The sequence below is a fragment of the Mastomys coucha genome, unplaced genomic scaffold (genome assembly GCF_008632895.1).
Source record: "Mastomys coucha isolate ucsf_1 unplaced genomic scaffold, UCSF_Mcou_1 pScaffold11, whole genome shotgun sequence".
Lineage (NCBI taxonomy): Eukaryota > Metazoa > Chordata > Mammalia > Rodentia > Muridae > Mastomys > Mastomys coucha.
The window spans coordinates 8010315-8035398 of NW_022196893.1; the positions used below are offsets into that span (position 1 = coordinate 8010315).

Genomic DNA, 25084 nt, shown 5'->3' on the forward strand with positions numbered 1-25084 from the left:
TTATTTATTTTATGTGTATGAGTACACTGTAGCTGTACAGATGGCCATGAGCCATCATGTGACTGCTGAGAATTGAACTTAGGATGGCCCCACTCGCTCCAGCGTAATATACCGTAGCTGTCTTCAGACACACCAGAAGAGGGCGTCAGATCTCATTACAGGTGGTTGTGAGCCACCATGTGGTTACAGAGATCCAAACTCAGGATCTTAGGAAGAGCAAGCAGTCAGTACTCTTAACCGCTGAGCCATCTCTCCAGCCCCCATTCAGGACATTTTTAGAATAGGTTTTTTGTTGTTGTTGTTGTTGTTGTTGTTGTTGTTGTTGAGTATCCTAACTAGCTAAGAGGATTTCCTCCTTTGAAAACTATGTTTTCAAACTTATACTATGTTTAAGAATAGTCATTGATAGTCAATAAATCTTTTTTAAAAATGTTCTGAATGGTTAAATTAGGACATCAGTTTAACTAATACAAGTGACTTCGGCTTACAAATCAGGCAGCTGCAAGAGTAGGACAAGATCTCTGCTTTCCTTGAACTATGGCTAAGCCCACATCAGAACACCAAGAGAGGATAAGGGATGTTAAATGGTGTCACACAAAACAGGCTGATACACATCACAGGAGAGCAGAGAAAGGTTCAGAATGATGCAATGAATCACTACCAATTATTTTAAAAAGAAAGACACACATACAAGGCCGAAACACCAATACCTTTAGAGTAGTGGCTCTCAACAGACCCTTTAATACAGTTCCTCATGCTCTGTGACCCCCAACCATAAAATTATTTTCATTGCTACCTTGTAACTATAATGCTATTGTTATGAATCATAATATAAATATCTGATATGCAGGACATGTGATGTGAGACCACTGAGAAAAAGTTGTTCACACCCCCCCACCCCTGGGTTCAGAGCCCACAGGCTGAAAACCGCTGCATGAGAGGAAGGGATGGGGTGGCAAGTTTCACGTGCCCACTGTGAGTTGGTCTTCTTAGAGGACAACTCAAATATATTCGTTGTTAACTTTTTAAAAAAAGATAATCATCTTGGCTGGGCAGCAGTGGCACACACATTTGATGCCAGCATTCAAGAGGCAGAGGCAAACCCTGTCTTGAAAAACAAAAACCAAACCAACCAACCAAACAAACAATCAAAACAAAAAAGATAACAATCTTTTTTTTTAAAGTAAGTCTGTATTCCCCACAAAACGTATAATCTAATGGCTTATCCAGGCCTTAAAAAACTAAATTATAAGCAATCCTTTTTTGTTTGTTTGTTTGTTTGTTTTTGTTTTTTGAGACAGGGTTTCTCTGTATAGCCCTGGCTGTCCTGGAACTCACTCTGTAGACCAAGCTGGCTTTGAACTCAGAAATCCGCCTGCCTCTGCCTCCCAAGTGCTAGGGCTAAAGGAGTGCGCCACCACCGTCCAGCCCAATCCTTTTAAAGAACTTTTTCCTTTATCAGATATTTAAATGTTTCACCCGTTTTATCCCTTTAAGCTATTTTTTTTTAAACCCTCAAATTGGGGACAGCAAAATGGCTCAGCTGGTAGACAATCACCACTGAAGCCTGGCCACCAGCATTTGCTCTCTAGACCCCATGGAAGGTGGGAGAAGACAAGAGCTGACTCCGTGAAGTTGTCCTACCTTGGCACATGTACCATGGCGTGAACTCTCCCAACACTTCATCATAAACACGTGCACATGCTTTCTTTAAACTCCCAAGTTAAAACAGAAACTGTAATGACCTCTGTTGTCCATTTTATTGAACTTAAAAAAATAATACTAACTGCACACAGATGTGTAGATTTAAGACCTAAGTCATCTTATTCAATAATGTGGCTCACTGGATATGAGAGAGGTTAATCCCCAGGGAGTCTACAGAAGGTCTTCTATGCCACATGGCTGCGAAGTTAGACCACTCTGGCAGGCACCAAGGCTGAGAAATCTAGTAATACCCCTTCCCTTCCTGAGTAAGCAAACCCGGGTTTTCATTCTGCCACATGATCATGGGTACTCCTCAGACGTGGGCTCTTCCTCCTAACCTAACTGTAGCTAGGCTCTTATTCCCAGCCCTCGCTGCATTACAGCCAGGTGTGGCTGTAAGACTAAGCTTGGTCGGGAAGTACATTCAGAAGAGTTACTTGAAGTCCTGTCCTGAGGAGAGCTATGACTTCCCTGCCTCATTTTGAATTAATTTGAAGAAAAGGAAGATAAGGACCTAAGGAAATGGCTCAGTGGATAAAGTGCTTGTTATGCAAGCATGAGGACCAAGGTTCAGATCCTCAGGACCAACATAAAAAGTCAAGCATGCCAGTTTGTGTCCATAATCCCAGTGCTAGGGAGTGAGGGTAGAGACAGGCAGATCCCTCAGGCCTACTGGTCTGCCAGTCTACTCAAAATGTCAAAATGTCCACCAAAACAAAACAAAAACAAACAAACAAAAAAAGTGAAGGGTACAACAGGAAGATGCTTGAAGTTGACCTCTGGCTTCCACTGAGCAAAAGCGCCCCTTATATATACCCCAAAATAATAAAGAAAAGGGGAAGGGAGGTGGGGAAGGGGAGAGAAGGGGGCCGGGCTGTAGCAACCCTCTGGGCTGCATCCATGAGACACCAGCAGCATGAGACACCCTGCCAGCCTCGGGCCACCAATGTTTCAGACTTAATCTGGGGAAAGACAAACAAACCTTTCTTATGTAAGTAACTAACCTCTCTTATTTGAGAGATTGTTTGTTTGTATATGTTTGGAGTGTTTGGTTTGGTTTGGTTTGATTATTCGCAGTAACCTTTACCCAAATGATTTATTTCATGCTAACTTAAAATTCCATTTAACTTCATTTGGAAGCACAGAAATTTCTATACATAGCAAAAGTGTACAAATTTAATGAATGTCTAACCAACTGTCTGTCCAAGAATCTTAAAGTGTCTAATTAGGAAATCCTGGCCAAGAAGTCATCTAACCAGTCAATCCCCCCAACTTCCTACCCTTGAGCACTCTCACTAAAGAACTGAAACTGAAGTTTAACATAGCATTACTGAGTACTGATAAGAGGAAACAGTCAAATATGGGCCAAGGAGTTGGCATGGCAGGTAAAGGCACCTTAGCCTGGTGACCTGAGGTCAATCCGAAGAACCCACATAGCAGAAGGAGAAAACTGACTCCCTAAAAGTCCTCTGACTTCCACACGCACAGCCACACCCACACGTAATCCCCCCCCCACACACACACACGCATATCACATTACATCACCTGTATGCCTAGTGTCCAAAGAGGCAAGAATTAGATTTCTCCTGGAACTGAAGTTACAGAAAGTTATTTGCTGCCATGCGTGTGCTGAGAACCAAACCCATGTCCTCTGGAAGGGCATCAAGCGCTCTTAGCCTGCTGAGCCATTTCTTCGGCCCCCTTAAGAATTTTTCAATTGCTGATCATATCATTTTTCTTTAGAAAATATTCTTTCAAATCAAAAAGGCCACGTTCACGTATAGCCATACTATTAAGTGAGAGCCAAACCATAAACCACCTGAGAAGAGGGGCACAGGCTCCTCCAACTCGGATCACACATGCAGTTTGCTTTGATGATAAACAAATCTTAAATATTTCGTTTAAACATTTTGGAATTTTATTCTCAAAACAAAACTGGCCTAGTTTCTTTTAAATTTTTATACTCCTTTGAATTGTTTAACATTCAAAATGTGCTTTACAGTTTGAAAGAGTAAACGAAATCACCTCTTCTCTGAGACCACTTGTGGTAACTCTTAATCCATATGCACTGAACCAGTGTTGTCTTCTTGTTCAATCTAGTACAGTTTAAAAATATTTTAGAGTCAAACAGCTGAGAATTATACTCTAATCAATTTTACTATTCACCCAATTTAAGAACTAATAGGTGTTTTTAACAAAATTTACAAATACTGGTAGAAAGAAATCACACTGCTAAGGGGGTGTCAGAGATAAGCTGACAGTGAGGCAGATGCCAAAACTGTCACAAATGCAAAGAGCTACAATCAGGATAAGTGGGTTGTGAGAAATGGGCTCCTGACAGTTCCGGTTTTGCTTCTCCAATGGAAGGGCTGGTTTGTGGAGCTTCTGCTCTGAGCTGCCATGTGTATCCAGCTTTCCAGGGTCAGCTGTTAGGGAGAGACCTGCCCTGCCTGTCTAGATAGACACTTACAGTACCAACTCCTGGGTCTGAATGCACAGAAAGGTCTGGGAGTCTTTTGAGCTAGCAAGAACTGACGGAGTTTCTAAGAAGGTAACTATCTAACTCCATACTAGATAGACTACACTGTTCTATTCCAGCTCTAACCAATGGTTTCAACAACAAAGAGTTCCTAAAACTTAGTACAGACCACTAGTTTCAGGCCATAATACTTTTAACAACACAAATGAATCCATTGTGATTTATTTTAATTATTTCTGGAAAATGGTTTATTTTTAGTAAATATTATATCCCCCACATGGGAAGCTACAAACAATGCCAGAAATGTTCTTTGAGGAGATAAAATCCTATTAATAGACCTATCAGTTGCTCCTTACTTAGGTTGTAACATAGTTTCCACTTTAGCTGATATGACCTCCCCTGACTCCTCTGGGCTGAAGGCTGCTCTCATCTCAAGTCCCCACATTTATCTTTATCTCTAGGTACTGAAGTGAAGCAAGCAAGGCTGAGAGGGGGGAGAAAGAAACTCCGTTCCCTAGGCCTTCTCCCACAGCAAAGTTTAAGGTGAATTCTGAGAGCTGAAAAGGACCCCCTTCCTTTGGAGTACTTTGTGGCAACTCCTGGATGATCAACAGCCATCCCCAGCAGAGCTGCACGGTAAGCCACGAGTAGAGCAATGAGACAGGACCTGTGGCACCTTCGTGTATGCTTGATCTCATCCTACTTTTCCCTAACCTAGGCTACACTGTGAAACCATCTCCAAACAAAACACCCCAAAAGAAAAGATGACATCGTGCCTGAGTATAAAGCATAATATATTGTCTAACTTTTCAAAAAGCTAAGAAAGGGAACCAAGGACTAAATGTAAGAGACTACCGTTTTCCTAAAAACTGTGATCAAGGGTTAGAGTTGCCAGCACCTTTACATTCTCACTTTAAAGGTTTGGTGGGGTTGAGGTAGTCAGTTGTAGTGACCCCATGACACTAGCACTTGCACTGGAGAGGCAGGCGGATTTCTTTGAGTTTGAGGTCAGCCTGGTCTACACAAAAAAGTCCAGGCCAGCCAGGTCTACATAGTAAGACCATAAAAAAAGTGGGGCTGGAGATGGCTGCTCTTCCAGAGAACCCAGGCTCAATTCCCAGCACCGACATGGCAGCTCACAAAAGTCTAATTCCAGTTTCAAGGGATCCAACACTTCTCTCTTCTGGCCTCCACTGGTGCCAGGGATGTAAGTGGTAGACATACATGCAGACAAAACACATTTAAAAAAGTTAAAAAATACATATAAAAAAGCTAAGCGGGGTTGGCAAAATGCCTCAGCTGAGTTTGATCCCTGGGTCCCACAGGAGAATGAAAAAACCAACTCCCTCAAATTGTCCTCTGGCCTCCAGGCATGCACTATGGTGTGTGTACCTGTCTGCCCCTCCCCTAATAGACATGAAATATAACCCTCCCAAGCTGGCAGTACCCAAGGCTGCACCAGCTTCTGCTGCTGCATATCATGAAGAATGTCTAGAGGACATCAGCCAGCAGAAAGCAGAAATGGCTCTTCAGAACAGGACTAAAAGCTAGGAGTTCAAGTGTTCAGCGTACCAGAGTGAAATGGTTAGAATAACATCCAGGGCTGTTCCTGCCATCCAATGGAATCTAGTCTGGGCAGTTAGAGCCAGATGGGCCTTCCTAGTGAAGTAACCTTGGGGAGTCAAACAGCCTCTCTAGCCTTCAGTTTTCTCATCTATAAAACTGAGTGAGTAGTATTTGCCCTGCTGAGTTGTAAGAATTTAACAAAAAGTAAGCTGTTTCAGAATAGCCACCTACTATAGGTCAAATGCTTTCCTCACATACCTATGAGACTATGCCATAATCCTCCTCCCATCTCTTTTCTTCCCTGTCTCATTTTACAGAATAAGGCATCAAACCCAAGAAGGCAAACTAGCTTTCCAAAGGTTCTACTACTGGTTAGTGATAGAATAGGAACTAAAGAAGCTCCTTCTTGCTCAGTGAATCCACACCTCTTGGGGTGGTTCAGAGTCAGTATTGTAGTCCCTTCTGTGATTCAGACACCGAAGAGTTAAAAACTCAGCCTTACTAGGTCTGGAGATGCCAGCAGGGCCTTATGGGAAGAGGCTAGAAGCACTGAAATCCAGTCCTCCCTGTGATTGGTTGATTCCCAAAGGGGTGGGAAAAAGAAGAGAAAAGATTGCCATGGATCTCCACAGTAAACAACAGCAGAAGCAACTATCTGCTCAGGTTTTCCAGTAAATGTGTGCAATATTTCTGAATACTTGTGACCACCAAGCTCTGGAAATGCTAACTTCTGACCTTCACCAAAAAGTAAAGTCTCTGCTGTTCAAGGACTAGATTCCTAAGAGTACAGTCGGGATGACCGCATGCTTATTAAGGACAGTCTCCTGTTTCCACAGTGCCCCACAAGCAAGCTCAGGAGCTGAAAGCTGACACCACACCATCCCCCTTACAGAGTGGACTCTGTTTAACTCTCTCTGCTTTTTCCGCTCGGTCATCTTGGAAACATGACTTGGCTACTCAGTCCTACTCCCTCCTATGTTTTGTCTCTACTCTTTAAGAAAGATCCTATCAAGAAAGACAGGGGAAAAAGAAAGGAAAGAAAAGAAAAGAAAGGAAAGGGAAAAAGAAAGAATAGTAGATAGATAGAGTGATTGATTTTTGAAAGAAATCTATCTCACTGCAAGATCTAACTCTGCAATTGTGCTAGCACACGCATGCTAAAAGAAAAAAGAAACCTAAACCCTGTGGGCGGGCTGCCCAGGTCAGTAAGCCAGGCTGGGGCACTGACTTAGGTGACGCCCTTCAGCCCTAAGTACACTTTTCCCCAGGAGTTTCTCTGTCTCATTTCCAAATTTTACAGGACGTGCATGGTTCTCTGAAGAGAACTGGAACAGCATTGGTTCTGCCCTGCGGCTGACAAGGACTCCACATGCTAACAGCAAGAAGCCATAGAAAACAGCTCTGTGTCCTTTGTACCTACACAGCACCACAAATTCTAAACTAGGGAGAGGGTTGGGGGGCAGGGATTCCTGCTCAGTGGCAAAGCTTGGAAACCTAAACCAAGTTAGTGCAGGAATGAACTTGGGCTTACCTTTGGGTGGCCTCAGAACCAGGACTGGACCAAATCCTCCCCTGTCCAACCAAACAAACCAGAAATGTTGAACAACCCTATCTCTCCATAAGTGGAGATTATGGAAGACCTACAATCGTTCTGACCTCAAGGGCAAAAAAACGCCTTAAACCCAGCTGAGGAAGTAGCACTCTTCCTACAGCTCCTCTCTCTGCTGGCTCTGTAGCCCAAGCCAAGTTTAACTTAAGCTATGCTGTTAATGCCCTTCGCTAACACAGGTGCTTCCTGTATACACCTCAGAAGCATTGATGGCCAGACAGTCTTTTCTCAGGAATGTTCAGCAAATTAACTACTCAGGGGAGACAGGAACATAGCTGTTACAAGCACCTGGCTGTCAGGCAGGTCTAAGTTTAAATACCTGTTCCACCATTTTCTGCCTCTAAGACTCAACCTCATTAAAGCTCAGTCTATATATCTGTAAAACACAGCTTCTCCCAGTTCCCTTGCAAAGAGAATGATCATTAGGATGATGAGGAGTTGAAGGGATGTGTACATAGGTGTATGTACTTAGTGTGTATCTGATGCACAGTAAGCATTCAATAAATAGTAGCTGTTGCTATAAATTATAATGGAGGACTGTAAATCAACTCTGTGAAGGAGGAGCCCTGACAGTTAATAACCATCCCATTAAAGCGTTTCTGTACTTCACCCATGCCATGGTGAGACACAAACAACATGAAGATGCCACAGACCACTCAAGGGCTAGAATGTAGCAAACCATCTCTGCCAGACTCATCAGCAGAAGCCAGAGAAAAGGACATCATGTAGCCAGATAGTGAGAAGGTCTCAAAACGGAGCTAGCTTTCAGCTTACATATCCCACCGTAATGTGCTCCTATAGTGAACAGACCTTTCTGGATCTGTATACCTGAAGAAGATGGGGCAGAGAGCAGCAAATAAGGACCAGAAGGGGAAGGACTCTGGTCTCTTCTCTTCACATTCTACCAGACATGGAGCTGACAACATAACCAACATTTTTAGGCAGACATGTAAGATGGCTGTTTGCTATATTAGGGTAACACCACATGTTTTTATCCAACAGAAATAAACTCTCAAGGAATTACAATCATGTCATCACAGACAAACACACTCAGGGACAGGAGGAGATTCTGTCAACCTGGCTCCTGAGCTTACAACCCAGCACCGTTGCCTTTGTCATCTCTTGAGATTTTTCATCTTCACAACCCTAACCTGACAAACTCACGCCCACTCACACCTAAAAGCCGGCAGTGGTGGAGTGGAGCAGGGCCAGGTGAAGCCTTGGTCGGTCGTGACAGTACATGTCCATCAGGAAACTGCTCTGGGAAAAGTGCAAGCTTCCTGTATCACAGGCCCAACTCTTTACTAGCTAGAGTATTGGCATACTACAGCCTGGGGTAAGTTCGAAAACACTCCAGGACTTGGTTTCCCCAACTGTAGAACCAGGATGACATGACTAAACCCAGCTCTGACCTTCAGTGAGCTGAAAACCCTGCTGCTGATCCTACCTTGGGCTGTTAGAAAACATGCCAGTGATGAGCCAGGGCATCAAGACAAGTAATTACAGCTCACTCCCTAGAGCAGACTGATAGCTCAGGTCCAGTCAAGTACATCTCTGGAGCATAAAATAAAAGCAGCTAGCAGGAAACAATAGGACAATGTGAAATCACCCGACGCCTGGAAGGGCACATGTTGGCTCGTAAAGGAGCCCTCCCAAGCACCTCAGCTCAGAGGGGCTTATAAAAGCCTGAGTTAGCCTTCACACCCCACACAGAAGCGATGACTACTACACCTGACCAATGGATTAGGGCTATCTGCACTGGGCAAATCATATAGTCATAAGCAACCTCACAACTGCCTGCTCTCAGCAAACTGGCAACTCCTTTAAAAACATGCTCAAGGGACTAGAGATGAAGGAACCGAGGGAAATGTCTTCAGATCAGATCAGCAAAGGCCTCTCCAGTTCTACACAAAGTGCTGCAGGGCTGATGCACTGGCCAACACACAAGATTTACACAATGAGCTCCCTGAGAACCACATGTGTCAGGTCAGAAGCTTGATTTGGTCTTACAGTCAGTCAGCCCAGGCTCAGTTGTCACTTTAGTGTCCTTTTCTACACATCAAATTGTTCCTTTGTGCAATAGGGAGTGAAGTTACACAGAGACAGACACTGCCATGAGAGAGTGCAAGATATGCACTGGCCTGCCACCTGAGAGCAGATGAACACATGGGTGCTTCAACACTTGAGGGCCGGCCGAGAGCCAAGCAGTGAGTCCCTTTAACATTCCCTTTCGGCCCCCACTTCTGTAAATTGGAAATACCACCTAACACAATTAATATATGTAGCTATAGCAAAAGTTAACAAGCAACAAAGTCTATGTGAATAATTACTATGGTGTCTATCACCCAAAAGTACTCGATAATAAAACCAATTATAGAAACTGTGCACCCAATTTTTATGTCACCTAACCAGCAGGTTGGCCTCCATGTCAGAAAGCAGTGATAAGAGCGGTTTACTAGTAGCAAACTGGTCATGACCACTTCCTAGATGGCCTAGTCCAGCCTGCTCAAATCCAGGTGCATGATGGGTACTGCTGGTTTGCTCTTCAATTTATTTTCCTATTTCCCAAGTAATTTTTAACCTCAAACATGCTAAGAACTACCTCTCCAACTTCACATTCCCTCCTCTACCACTATCTGTATTTATCATCTTAATTATGACACTGCTAAGTCACCCTGAATAACTGTTGCCTGGTGCAACACTAATAATCCTACTCTTCCTAAGTGTATCATGAAAATTAAAGATGGACTTAGAATTACAGTGGAACTTGATACACTTCACAGGAGAATACTAGGAATCTATAAAAGAAAAATTCTGTAGTAGTTAATAACATGAAAAGAAATTTCCAGTAGAGTAGACTTGAGCTGGAAGCCTATTTCAATACAACTGACATTTGGGAAAATAATTTAGAATGTGCATATACACAAAGCAGCTGCATACAAACAAGACTAGAACAATGAACAGAAACATTCAACATGCTAGGGGAACTTTTATTTTATCCTTTTGATCTATTGTGTACTATGTATTTTCTTTGATGGATGTGTACTGCATTTAAAGACTTTAAACTATTAATGACTCAGCAACTAGCACATGGCTGTGAATCACAAGGACAGGGCTCAGAGCTCTCCCACCACTTACCTACACAACTACACAACCTACACAAATGAGTACGTGTTTCTAGGCTTGGAATCTGTGTCTAGAAAGTGAAGGGGAAATTCCTGGCTGAGAATGTGGCTGTGCCCTCCAATAAGGACCAGCTTGTGCTCTGCTACCCCTTCTTCTCCAACAATGGCTGTCTCTGCAGTGAATGGGAGCCAGAATCCCCTGGAGAGCTGCTGGAATGGGCTGCTGGACCACATCCTCTTAGTTTCTGGTTCAGTAAGCCTAGGAGGCAGGAATATCATAAATTTACATAAGCTCCCAGGTGGTGCTGAAACTGCTGGCCCAGAAGACACCCAACAAAGACCACTTGACAGAGACACTTTAAGAACCTTTTTAGATCACTGTAATTTCTGGGCTACTTCCTTACTGGATATGAAACAGTATCTATAACTGATCTAAATAAGAGATCTACCTTAGGACACTCTAGGAACTGTGTTTCTACTAAGTGGACAAGAAACAAAGCCAAACTCTAATGTGGGTTAAAACATCTGAGAATGTGAACACAGATCAAAGAAAATGCAACTTGCCCAGGGCAAGTAGTTCTGTGCCTGTGTAGTAAATTCACTACAGGCAAGGCTACTTGCTTTGCTCTGGGTGCCCTCTGCTGACAGACCTCACAGAGCCATCTCACCTTTGTTCCTCCCTTTCCTCCTCCCACCCAGGAGATTTAAGCATAACTTAGACTGCAAAAAACGTTTCCAGTTGAGAAATTTTCCTCAGCCCATAGTAAGCAGGACAGACTTCTCTTGGTAGCTTTCTTAGGCCCTTTCTCCATATGTAGAGGAGCCTGTAAGTCTGGAGTTCAGAACATCTAGCCAAACAGAAACCAGCTATGACACGTCTTACAGTTTCTTATCAAGCTCTCACAGCACTGAAAATCTTAATTTTCTCATGTGTCAGTAAAGATTAAAATTTTGTCCCCTTGCATACAGACTTCTGGGGAGGGATGTCTCACTTAGATCAAAAGAGAACCAGTATGAAGATAATAGGGAGAAATAGGGCAAGATATAACCTCTCAGTGAAGAGGAAGTTAATGCCGACTACAGAAAAATCAAACATAAAACAAAATTCTTTTAAGATTTGTTTTGTTTCTAATGTATGTTTGTTGTGTATCCTCCCCCCCCCCCACATGCACGCACACACATAAAACTGTTTATGCTCATTCTGGGTGCAAAGGCCTAGAGAGGCTAGACGAATGTTCTGCATGGTTAGAGGCAGCTGTAAACACTATGTGATATACAGAGGTGCAGAGGGACTGGGAAGCAAATTCCAGTGCTCTGGAAAATTAGTGTGTACTTTCAACCACTGAAACAACTCTTTAGCTCAAAGGATTTCTTTAAATTGCTTCTTTAATCAAAATGAAAGAAATGAAATACAAAATGTTTCTAGTTGAAAATTCGTAAAATTTGAAAGCTAGCACATTTAGATTTAGATTTCGGATTCTCTAATTCAGAGCCATGGAACCCCAGAGCCTGATTTAACTTCCTCACGCCTTACTTCTTTACCTACATCTAGCATGAAGTATTACTTAATGTCTCCTACAGGGCCTGACACCACTGTGCTCACTACGTGTTAGTGCCTTCATTACACCATCCCTGCCTGGCCACCTGCTTTCTTGAGGGTAGAACACATCTACTAAACTAATATATGGCAATCATAAAACAACAGAATCATAGAGTTCTTAGGCAGTCTATGACCCACATGATGCTAGGAGGCTTGTGAGAACACTGGCTGCAGGTACAACCAAGAACAAGGGGCAGTCCTAATAGGAGACACATAGGGAACATTCTACTAATTCAATAAAGACATTTATTAGGTGTTCTAAGAGCCTTCAAGGGCTAGATAAAATGACAGATTTACATTTAATACCCACTTGACCAAAGTCATTAAACTTGTAAGAGGTACTCTCACAGAAGATCAGATATCTTGCTTCTTGAATATTAATTTTTCATAAAGTTCTGGCAAGGCAGAGGTGATGAAATCTGGCAGTCCGACCAAAGCTGTCTGGTTCCCCTCTTTATCCAAATATATCAGGTTCTTATCACAGGACTGTATGGTTCATAGCCTTTTAACTGACACTTAATGGCAGTGATAAAGTATGTGAACAGAAGTGCCCTTCAGAGGACAGCAGACACTAAGAATCTATTCCTACACAAACCTTCATGGTGGAGGCAGCAACTAACATGAGACCTAAGGATGGGCTGTATGCAAATATGGAGGTACCCTAGGAAAGGTCCTGACACTTAAACACATTCCCTTACCTAGCCCTACAATAAAGCTGGAATGCAGAGAACCTTACATGAGGGAGAGGAGAGGAGGTTGGGGCAGCACTGGAGTGCTCAGCAGAGACATGCTAAGCAGTGTAGCATGACTCCAGTGAGGTCAGAGCTGTGCTTTTGCTCAAGTGCTAATTATACAGAACTTGCTGCAATACAATTCTAGTGGCTCAAAAATTTGAAAACTAAAACATTGTTGATTAAAGCATTACTATACAGTGATATAGACTATAATCCAGATAAGACTCAAAAGCATTATGCTAGGTAAGAGTCATAGACAATATATTAGGTATATCACACATGTCCAGCAACAGGAAATAGCCAGAAGAGAGTTTCAGTCAGAAAGCCTATCACATTATTTGTCTTTTAACCAATAACTGACTAAAAGAGAAGTTGAGTAAATATTGGGAGTAACAGAAGTGTCCTAAAACTTGAGGATGGTGATGGGGCCATTACTCCATAATTTACAAAGTCACTGAGTGGAACACTATATTGGATAAACTTTATAGTATGGAAACTATACTTCAATAAAGCTTTTAAAAAAATAATTGCTATATGTGCATTTAAATTTAAGTAGATTCATATTCTATGTATATTTATTTGTGTGTGTGTGTGTGTGTGTGTGTGTGTGTATAGAGGAGGAGGAGCTCATGGGGGAAATAGTATATAAGAAAGGAAATGTCATATTACTTCACCACTTGACTATAAAAATGTTTATAGTGTTAATAATGCATCATATAACCCATAAAGCAATGATAAATAGTGGCTTAAGAAATAATGAATTTATTAGATGGAAGAAGGTATGCTTATAAAATGTAATTCCTATCTTTAGCAGCAGAAAGCCAGAGGATATGTACAATGGATAAACAGGAAACAGCAGAATGCAAGTTCTGCAGATCCATGATGGAAGCAACAGAAAATCCAGCTTGTGAACACCTGAAGACTGAGAGACCTGGGGAAAAGCCAAGGCAGAGCAACCCACTTAGCTGAAAAATGCTGCATGTGCCTCCCTTGCTCCACTAGAGGGAGCAAGGATAACACCGTGCTTAGGAGTTGGGGTGGGGGGATGGTGGACTGTATGGAACAGAAAAAATACTTAATTTAGGAACTCATTATTTTAATCTAGCTTCTAGCTGAGGTCTGGGAGAGGCAGCGGCTTGGATGCACAGGTGGGGCAGTGAATGCTTAAAGACATGAGCATCCTCATATGCTTGTGTTTGTATTTATGACGAGGCGTAAACCCAGGGCCTCATGAATGCTAAGCAGCCTTTACATTCCCAGCCCTAAGGTTGAATTTTAAAGGATAAGAATGATTGGAATAATGTTTTCCCAGAATCACAAATTATAATCCATTAGCAAGTCCAGGAAATAATTTTCACCAATCAATTATTGACCACAACCAACAATTCTTTAAATGGGATAGAATAAAATAGAAAATTTTTACAATACTTAAAACATGGCAGTGTTGTGTATGTGTGTGGGAGAGAATGGGGAAGAGGGGAGAGGGAGGAGAGGGAGAGGAAGAGGGAGGGGGAAAGGGAGAAAGAGAGGGAGAGGGAGAAAGAGAGGGAGAGGGAGAAAGAGAAGAAGGAGAGAAAGAATGAATTAGTTAGTTCTGTGTGTATACATGTGCACACTGGCTCAGAAACTAAAAGGCACACTTTACACAGAGCTGTGTCCATTTTTAAGCTTGGAGGCACTAAGCTGTGTAACTGAACCCTTCTCCACAACCTCCACCCACAGTATCTACCCACCAGACACAGAGTAGCCAGCATTGTCTGCACAAAGACAAATGGCTACAGAGATATGTTTGCTTTTGTCCTTACTTCCCAGTCAAAATAATTAAAGTTCCAAAAAGTTCATCACAAAACCTGCTCTCAGGGGCTGGAGAGGTGGCTGGGTGATCAAGAGCACTAGCTGCACTTACAAAGAGGTTTCCAGGTTGAGTTCCCAGCACCCATACGGGGACTCACAACCATCTCTAACTCCAATTCCAGGGGACCCTTTCCTTTCTTCTGACCTCAAAGGTATCAGACATACACAAAATGCTCATTTATGCATATAGGCAAAACACTAAAAATAAATAAATAAATAAATCTTTAAAAACTTCAGGCTAATGAATAAAGTTCATTACTTCGCCCACCCTCAGTGTTAACTCCCTTGTACATCCCAACTTAAACTTCAGGTCTGAAAATTTCACTTATTTCTGTGAATCACCAAAACATATCAGCATACTCAAAGGAACTTTAAAAACGGGATAAAGTCATTCTTCAATCAAATCAAGAGCCTGACAATATAACAGTAATTTTCTCTAATTTTAAAATAAAGAGATAAACTATGTATGGGCCACCAGCCCATATAAGCAAGACAAGAAGAAAACCTGACAGACACAGAACTTTAGGACACGAGCTCTTTGGTTTTCTTTTTATAAAATAGGAACAAGCCTGATTTGGGTGAGCCACTCTAAAAATTAAGTAAGACACAAAGCTCTGTAAACCTAAGTTACAGTGCACTCTACAGACATTTGTTTTTGTAATTTACTGATAATCCTATTTCTACACAGACTTCAACACCTAACCCTAAGCCAGTCTGTTCTCGGCTCCAATGCTCACTGTAATACCTCATTCACAAACAGCGGCAGTGTGAGACACTGAGATATGCCTGAATTAAAGCTCTAAAGCACTGTAGCATTAGCCTACCACACTCAGTTTACAAATATCCTGAGGTACTGAGCATGTCAGATGGGCTATTCTGTTCACCTATGTGCATCTGCTGGCCCTGAGGTGACTCAGGACCGGACACCAAAGCCATCTCAGCTATAGTTGCTGGCAGTGTGCTTTTCTCAGATCACTTGTTCCACACATCCTGGCCATGCTTCCAGTCCTACTGCCTGATAAACCCAGTCACACTTCTGCATTTCTCCCCCAAGCCCTTCTCACAGCCCTGGGCTAGGTGCAACTTAGCCATCCAAGCTTAAGTTCTTACAGTAGAACCAGATACTATAGAAATTGATGAAATCAAGGTTAGAGTTTCCTTACAAACAGCTCACATTTGAATGCTTTTTTGAGAACATTTAATAAGACATGAAAAATCTTTGCTCAGTCGGATTAGATGCAGGCAAGAAAAATGACAAACAATTGAAAGAGAACAACAACAGACCTCCATGGGGCTACTAGAATGCCATTAATGTCTTTTTTTTAAAAAAAAAAAAAAAAAAAGATTTTATTTATTATATGTAAGTACACTGTAGCTGTCCTCAGACACTCCAGAAGAAGGCATCATCTTGTTACAGATGGTTGTGAGCCACCATGTGGTTACTGGGATTTGAACTCAGGACCTTTGGAAGAGCAGTCAGTGCTCTTAACTGCTAAGCCATCTCTCCAGCCTGCCATTAATGTCTTAAAGCACACACACTGCCAAGTCTGGTGACATACCTGTGACCCCAGCACTTTGCAGCTTAAGGCAGAAAAATCCCAAATTGGAAGTGAGCTTGGAACACATAGGGAAGCTATCTCAAAAGATAAACAAAAATTAACAGACACTGGACATTTTGTGAAGCTAGTTTATGAAACAACCTAGTAGTATTTCTATCAGTATATCTGTATGCAATTTTAAACAAAAGTTTAAAATTACTTTCCTACTTCAACCAAATGTTTAGTTAACCCTCGGTGGCCTGCTAGTCTGTATAGTTTAATCACAGCTAAATGAGCCTTTATCCAATGCCACCCAGTTGGTCCAAGCTGTGTCAACATAACTGCCATCATACCTTTCTACTTTTAAAAGTGTCCCAACTTGAACAACAGATTAATATAGTTACCTTAATAATGGTACATGTATAAAATTGTGATACTCAGAGGTGGCAAAGGATCAGTCCTAGGATTCCTCCTGTGTTTCAAGGTTTCCTCTGATAGTCAATTCCAAATCAATCTTAACAAGTCAATGAGGTTTTTATAAAGAACTAAGTCCTCTTCTAACTGAACTACCATTTCTAAGTCTCTTCTATACAAGAACTCAAGAGTACTGGCTGCTCTTGCAGAGGACTTGATTTGATTCCCAGTGCCCACATGGGAATGCACAGCCATGTGTAACTCCAGTTGCAGGAAATTAGATAACATTTTTGGCCTCCATGGGCACCAAGCACACATACATGCAGGCAAAACATTCACAGATATTAAATAAATCTTAAAACAACAGCAACAAAAATACCTTGCAAGGTATGGTGATGCCTTTCTTTAATCTCAGCATCCGAGAGGCAGGGGCAGGCAGATTTCTGTGAGTTCTAGGCTAGCCTGGTCTACAAAGAGAGTTCCAGGGCAGCCAGAGCTACATAGAAAGACCCTGTCTCAAAAGCAAACCTCCACCACAAAGAAAAAAATGAAACCTCTACCAAGAGAGGCTTCCTTCTCCTTTTCCTCATGGGTTTTTAACATAACTGTGTCTTACCATTTGTAACAGGATGAATGTGCTGCAGACAAGGTGAAATGCTGGTGTACAAAGTTGATAATGAACTGAGGCAGTGGTCGTGGACTCCTCCTACCTACATCTATGGCTAAGCATCATGACGTCTAGGAAACCTCTAAATGGAAGCAAAAACATGAGCGAGCGAGCGAGCGAGCATCAGTCACCTCCACTTTGAGGAAATGGACACAGGCCCAAGAAGCGGTCAAGATCTGATTAGGTGCTAACTTGAACTGCAGCCTTGGGAAGGCATTTTACTGGCATCCTTACCTTCCCAAAGGGATCACTTGCATGTCTACTGTAAGAGAAGTCAGAGAGGATGAAACATGAAGTCACTGATGTCATTTCACAACATGCAGAAGAGCATTAGATGCTGATGAAAGTCCTGGGTGGAAATGGCTCTCACATACTTAGAGCAGAAACCCAAAAGAATAAGGAAAGCAAATAGGGACACACAATTAAAATTCACCTCACCACCCTACCCCAACTCCAGCTCCTGAATTTGCTGAGACAAAACCACACTTGGAAGCTGTAAAGATCACAAGTTCAGTTCCTGCCCAGTGCAAGTGACCACTGTTTCACACTGATCAGTGCCTCCCAAATTGAAAGGCACTGAGTGGGAGTTCACAGGGTTAGGTGCATTAATTAGCAGCACTTATTTGGATTCTGGATCCATCTAGTACAAGCAGCTATTCAATATTTGTGTATTTGCACTCTTCTAAGATCCCTAATTCAAAGACCCAGCCAGAGTACAAAACAAAACCCAAGAAAATAAATGAAAATAAACCTTTCACCACTGGAATGTGCCTCAAGTAAAACCAGCAGCTCCTCATTGATCTGCAATCCCCACAGAAACACAAAGCTGGACAGTATTCTTTAGAGCCTTTAAATTCAGAATTTTATTTCCCTACAGTTCATCAATAAGCCTGCTGTCTGATCCTCAGGCAATTTTATAAATTATGAACTATGTGCATTACTATGTAAGATTGAATTAGGAGACTGAATGTGATCTCCTATATGACAGTACCCTGGGTGAAAAGCAAAGGGTGACACAGAGAAAAGTCCTCCTTACAAAGCAGCCCATAACAGTACAGTTCTCATTCTACATGACAGAACCACCTGCAGGGATGGATTTCTAACATGAGAACCACTGATCTGCAACCTACAATCTATAGGGGCTCATCTCCAGGTACCAGCGCTTCCTTTCTGATGTATGGCCAAGACACAGAACTATCAAAGGTCGTAAATACCACAACCAGTAGAAACTCCAGAGCAGGGCTACACTAAGAAGAAAAACACACATGACTTCCATATTCTCTTTAAATTTACGGCCAATAACTCTATCTTTCTTTCTTTCACTTATTTTTCAATGTATGTGAGTACACTGTAGCTATCTTTAGGCACACAAGAAGTGGGCATCAGATCCCATAATAGAATGTTATGAGCCATCATGTGGATGGCTGGGAACTGAACTCAGAACTTCTGGAAAACCAGCCAGTGCTCTTAACCTCTGAGCCCTCCAGCCCAGTGACTTCATCTTTCAATAAAAGTTCCCATCTTCTATTTCAACAGGAAAGATACACTGGGAGATGAGCCCTGAGAACAACAACTATTCTTCTATCTTTCCTATCCTACCTGTGGGGATTCTGACATCATCCTAGCAAAAACGAAAGCACTAGGCAAAATCTTTGAATGTGGAAGGCAGTCATGCAGAGAACTACTGATTATCCTAGCCTCTGAGACCAGCTTCAGCACTTCCTTCTAGACCGGGAACTATTCAACCTTTCACTTAGCACTGCTGTTCCTTGTGGTTTTTGTTGTTGTTGTTGTTTTGTTTTTTTAACAACACTATAAAAAAACATGGGTAAGTCTTCAAAGGTATCAGAAATCACCCTTTCAAACATCCTAAAAAATGCCAATATCTTGCAGGCAGGATGAAGTTCATTCACATCATTTCTCTAAGGGATAGCACTATGGGTCCTACCTTACTTCTGTTCCAGCCTCATCTACTCAAGTCTTTAAATAGCATAAAGATGATCAAGATTTTACCCACCAGGTATACTGGGGCTGGAGGTTTTACATGCCAGCTGCACTGAGGCTGACACAGGCTGTACTAAGGCTGAAGGTTTTACATACTGTTAATACTTAGATAAAATATTATGGCCTAGGTAACTGTTACCTGTCTAGCTTACCACTTTGTGCTTACTAATGTCATAAGGAAACTTTCTCATGCCCGAGCTGATCGCATAATCAGTTCTGTTCTATGCCGTGGCATTCTTGGACACCAATCACAATAGAGGTTAGATAGAACTGCTTTGTATAGTTAGGCACAATAAGGTTGGCACCAAACCAATTGCCAGGCAGCACTCTCTATACCTATGAACAAACTTTTACGGTTTTTGCTTTTATAAGCTGCTCCTGGGATGGACCCCGACATAAGAGAGACACCAGCACCAAGGTAAGAAGCTATTTGGAATAAGACTTCCATTTTGAGTAGGGATGGAGTAAAGGTTCAGTTCCCAAGACCTCCCTCATAACTGATACCTGCTTGGCAGAAAGACACAGGTATGTGGGTAACTGACATCTTGGTTGGCAAGTTAAGACATGAATATTGGGCAAGGTAAGACTCTTGCCATAGTTGTATACCCGAAACAATAGGAGCAATATTAGTGTACAACAGAGACATGTCCCTAAGGAAATCCCTACATCCCTAAACACTGATTGGTAGAATAACGTGGCACGGATGTTTGTGCATTTCAGGAATTAAAAGGTCTATAGTATCCTGTCTCGAGGTCGAAGCTAGGTCCCAAGTCTGGTCTGTAGCCCTGATCAATGAGTCTTTAGGTGTGGTGTGGCATTCAATAATTTCCCTGTTGACTACGATTACTGAAACTGGGGTCTGAGCGGCTTGTGTGGCAATTCCCAGACCACACACATACCAGCTGTCCTGAGGCTACCTTGTAGGAAGTACTTCTGCCCAGGCTTCCAGAGAGCTTGGGACCAACTACCCAAGAACAAAGGATAATAGACAGAAAACATCAATATAAGGAGCAAAACTACACCCTAGAAGAAGCAAAAAAGTAGTCTTTCAACAAATCCACACAAACTTAATTCCACCTCTTACAACAAAAACAACAGGAATTAACAATTATTTATTCTTAATATCTTAGTATGAAAATTAATATTACCAACATATCCTAATTGATTGAAATACAAAACTATGAGGAATTAGAAATTTATTGACTGTCATCCAATGGTCTCTCTAATTTGGTAATTGGAGAAATAGGTCCAATATTATACAATCTATGTATACTTTCAGCTTGTTTGTTCATGACAGTGTCTTGCTGTCTACAACAAAATGGTCTTGAGACCTTGCTTCTCTTATCTCAGCCTATTAGTAGTATTGTTTATTTCATGTTTTTATTCTATACTATAGTTTTCAGAACAGCTTACATATTTTAAAAGTATTTATATACCCAAAAGGAATGTAGAATATTAAATTGGGAGGGGATTTGTAAGAGAAAAACAAAGAGTAAGACTGAATGCTTTGCTTTGTTTGTAGTTCTTGCATCAAGCTACCACAGTAAGAGCCAAGATTTTAAGCTCTACTAAATAAAAAACAAACAAACAAAAACACTATATATTTATGTTCATTTAAGAAAATATTAGTAGTAATGTATTATTTTGAATAATATGTTTGAAGTTATTTAAAATTTATATTGAGAACATATGTATTTTCAGTATTGCCGTAGACAAGCATCTGCATAAGACTGTTAAATTGATTGTTGTTTTATATCAAACAACTTTTATAATACTCATTTTTATTGTTATAATATTTTGTAAATTTTAAAGAATATGACAAAAAAAGATATTGTAAGTATTGAAGGGGGGTCTCTGGGAGGAGTTGGAGTACAAAAGGAAAACAAGAATGTGATTTAATTCTATTTTCCTAAAATATGTTTTTAAATGTTAACAAATTCAGATAAATTGAAATCATCATGTAACTTTTCTCATAGTGCAATAAAACTTTAAAAAAAAGAAAAAGAAAAGTATCCAACAAAAAAAAAGGAGAGAGAGAAATGTACTTAATTCATAATCTCTAAAAGCAAATTAATTGGTAAGACAAATTATACTACCTTCAAAAATGTAATTTCAGGAGAAGTTCTTTAGTAGAGCATACTAATAGAATTAGAAGCATAGACACATACCTGGCCATCCCTTGCTGGGAATCCATGATAACCCGGGGTCAGTGGCTCGTTCTAAGACAAAATAATAATAATAATAAAACTTTAAAAGAAAATGTTAAGAATCAAAATCATCCAAACTAACCAAATATGAATTTCATCCCAAGTTTTCAAATTTTGCCATTTTGATAATCTACCTGCCTACTGTAAGCTCTCTCCAGCTAAATACTACAATGCCATAAACACAAAGACACTACAGACAAATTCTAGTTTCTCTCTCTTTGTGCAGGTAGACTGTTTCCTTCTCTGTGCACCTCAAGCTGAGTACTGCTGAGACATGGAAGAGTAAATCCTAACTGTGTTCCCCCTGGAGTTTGAGCAGACCCAGAGGCTGACACAGGAGAACAGATCCTATGTTTCCTCTATCAGTTCTGTTAGCCCAGATGCAGTTCCACTTCTGTTCAGTGTCCCTTACCACTCAATCACCAATTGGCTCAAAGTGACTCCTCGAAAGTGTACAATAACTACTTATATTACTTGCACTGTTCACTTTCCACGTTATCTATTAATTTCTTCCTTTTAGAATTCATATTTAGTGTGTCTCCTTTTCATACCAGACAGTTAAATCAAGATCCCTGGGGGCAGAGGTGCTGGCCAACAGAAGCTACGCCACTAATTCAGCAGCACAGCGCACACATCATGAGCACCTACTTTGGCTGACTGGACCCACTTGATCATCCAGGCAACAGACATTGAGTACTAAAATTCCAAATTAACATTAAATGACTGAAGACATGAGAAATGTAAGCAAATAATGCCCCTGCCTCCCAGGAAACTTGAGGAGGTGGTGCCCACACAAAGGACAAACAACAGCACATGATTTCTTTGTAATTTCTAAGAACTCAATGTAGCAACTTAAATAGCCTCATCCTCTTCCAGGCACTTAGATTTTCATTCATACTAAAAAGAAGAATTTTCACTGATGGGGCTTCATGGGAAAAGAATAAAATTTCCACTTAATGGCAGCCACATCAGAAATATGATTACATTCAAAAGCATGGTTATGTATTCATACAGAGTCAAAGTGTACACTCTCTTCAAAACCGTAAGAGGTAGAGTCAATTTAAGCTTATACAGGACCACTGTCTCTTGTCCATCATACTCCCTTCCCTCCCAAGATCTAGTACAATGACTAACACATGGTAGGGCCTAAAAGAATATTTAAGCAAATGAATGGAATTGGTCTTATATAAACTAGCGATTCTAAGTTATTTTCTATACCTGTAATTCTTTGGAGACTTAAATATTTAGTCTCCTAATAAAAAAAAGCAAAAACAAACAAAAAAAAAAAAAAAAAAAAAAAAAAAAAAAAAAAAAAAAAAAAAAAAAAAAAAAAAAAACAACTCTAGTTGGTATTAGAGATAACTGCCTCAAAAGTTCATGGATGTCGAAAACAGAAATCTTGAAAAAGGCTGAAGGACAAGCTTTCCAAGTTCACTCAAAGCTTTAACAATCAGGAGAGTGTGACCCTGGCCCAAGGACAGGCATGTCTGCTTCTGCATAAGGATGAATTATCCTTTTCCCACATCCATTTCTTTGTGTATGTGTGTGCTGCTGGAAGTAACCCAGGGCCTTACATGTATTAGGCAAGCAATCTATCACTGAACTATATCTAGCCCTTCTACATTTATTTAAATAAAGACCTCTGGATTCCCAGAGTGGGTGGGGCAAGGACTAGACGTGTGGATCAATAAAGTATAGCTAAGGGGTGTGTGGGTGGGTGTATGTGTGTGTAAAAGGCTCATAATTATAACTAAATAATGTTTTTAAAGGATGCCAAGAAAGTCAGGAGCAGAAAGGAGTCATTTTAAGAAATGCTGATGAGACAATTAGATATCCACATGTAAAAGGAGTTAAAGGCCCCGTGCCATATACTAAGTTAATTCCAGCTAGATTGACCTAAAACTATAAAACTTATGAAGGAAACCTTCAGTACCTCTGGGCAAGCAGTAGTTTCTTCACTAGGACACCAGAAGCATGGGAGACAAGAAAGGAGGTCAATTAAACACCATCAAAACCTACAACTTTTGTCCTTTAGCGTCCCCCAGAAACAAAGGTAACCTACACAAGGAAGAACACTCTGGAAATCATCACATTTGATAAGAGAACGGTGTCCAAAGTATATAAAGCACTCTTACAACTCAGCAATGGATGGGAGTGAGGGGACCTTTAAAATGAAATGAGAGTTTGAACAGTCAGTTCTCCAAAAGACATGAAAGATGGCGGGTAAGAGAAGTGCCTGCAGGGAGGCTCAGTGTCATTAGCCAGGGGCACAACCCATAATCAAAAGTCTGACAAGAGCAAGTGCTGAGGACAGAAAAGGAAAGGAAGATTCTGCACAGCGCTGGTGAGGTGGAAAGTAGCCTTCTAAGCTGAGTGGTCCCCAAGACGTTACATAGGAAGCTGGATGATGGTCAGATAGCTCTGTGGGAAAAAACAGACAGCTCCTGCACAAGACCTGAGTTTCATTCCCAACTCCCAAGTCAGAGAGAGGGCTCATAACTTAAGTGCCTATAACTCTGGCTTTGAGGCATTCAATGCCTGTAGCACCTGTGGGCCCTTGTAGTCACATGTACATACTCATACATGTATGCACACACAATGAAAAATAAAATAAAGTTAAACACACTGCCACCACATGGCCCAGAAATACCACAACAGGGAATATAGCCAAGGAAACAAAACGCACATGCACTCAGACAGCCCATCGTGTTGAGAACAGCCTAATTTCCCAGGGCCCAGAGAGTACAGCAGTGAACAACAGAACCATTAGACATAGGACACTAAATGTGGATAAATCCTGAAGACATCACAGCAAGCAAAACAGACCAGAAAGAAAATGGCCAGAAACTTCATCGTTTCATTTATAGGAAATGTCCAAACCTGACAAGTCCATGGTGACAGAAAACAGCTGAGTGGTTTCCAAGGCAGAGGGTAAAAAGGAGCAGTAACCAGCAGCAGGTTCGATTGGGGTGATGAAACTGCTTGAAAATGGGTACTGGTGACAGACACACACCTCAGGCGTTACACAAAACCACCAATTCTCAGAAGAGGTAAAGTTAATTGTGTAGGAGCACCTCAGTCAGTCTCTTTATTTTTTGTTTGTTTTTTGGTTTTTTGGTTTTTCGAGACAGCGTTTCTCTGTGTAGCCCTGGCTGTCCTAGATCTCACTTGTAGACCAGGCTGGTTTCAAACTCAGAAATCCACCAGCCTCTGCCTCCCAAGTGCTGGGATTAAAGCCGTGCGCCACCACTGCCCGGCTGTCTCTTACTTTAAAATAATAGTTAGAGGCCATGTGTACATAAACACATTTTTAAATTTAAAAGGTAATAAAATAAAATAAAAAATGACAATTAAAGGCAATCTTTCACACTAACAATTACAGGAAAGAAATATACTGAAATTATTTATAAAAATGGAGAAGAGAGGCAGGGCAGGGTGGGGCAGGAAGACTAGCCATGACAGACAACACAAATCCTGATGTCTGCATACCTTATTTGTTCTGAATTTTATAGATTTACCGCAATGCTATTTCCTAACAGTGATGGCGACAAAGAAAACCCTCAGATCTTTTTTTTTTTTTTTT

General features: G+C 41.2%; 1 protein-coding gene across 23 annotated transcripts in view; it reads right to left on the reverse strand.

Moving 5' to 3' along the window:
* The window catches only part of Rbfox2 (RNA binding fox-1 homolog 2), a 234156-nt gene that overhangs the window by 133468 nt on the left and 75604 nt on the right, over positions 1-25084 (reverse strand). For 21 of the 23 annotated variants that reach the window (XM_031348195.1, XM_031348177.1, XM_031348165.1 and 18 more), the window contains exon 2: positions 21463-21513. The exons of the other annotated variants lie outside the window; for them this stretch is intronic. In XM_031348195.1, coding sequence (XP_031204055.1) covers positions 21463-21513 — 51 coding nt within the window. The remainder of the gene's footprint in view (positions 1-21462; positions 21514-25084) is intronic. 23 annotated transcript variants of the gene reach the window in all.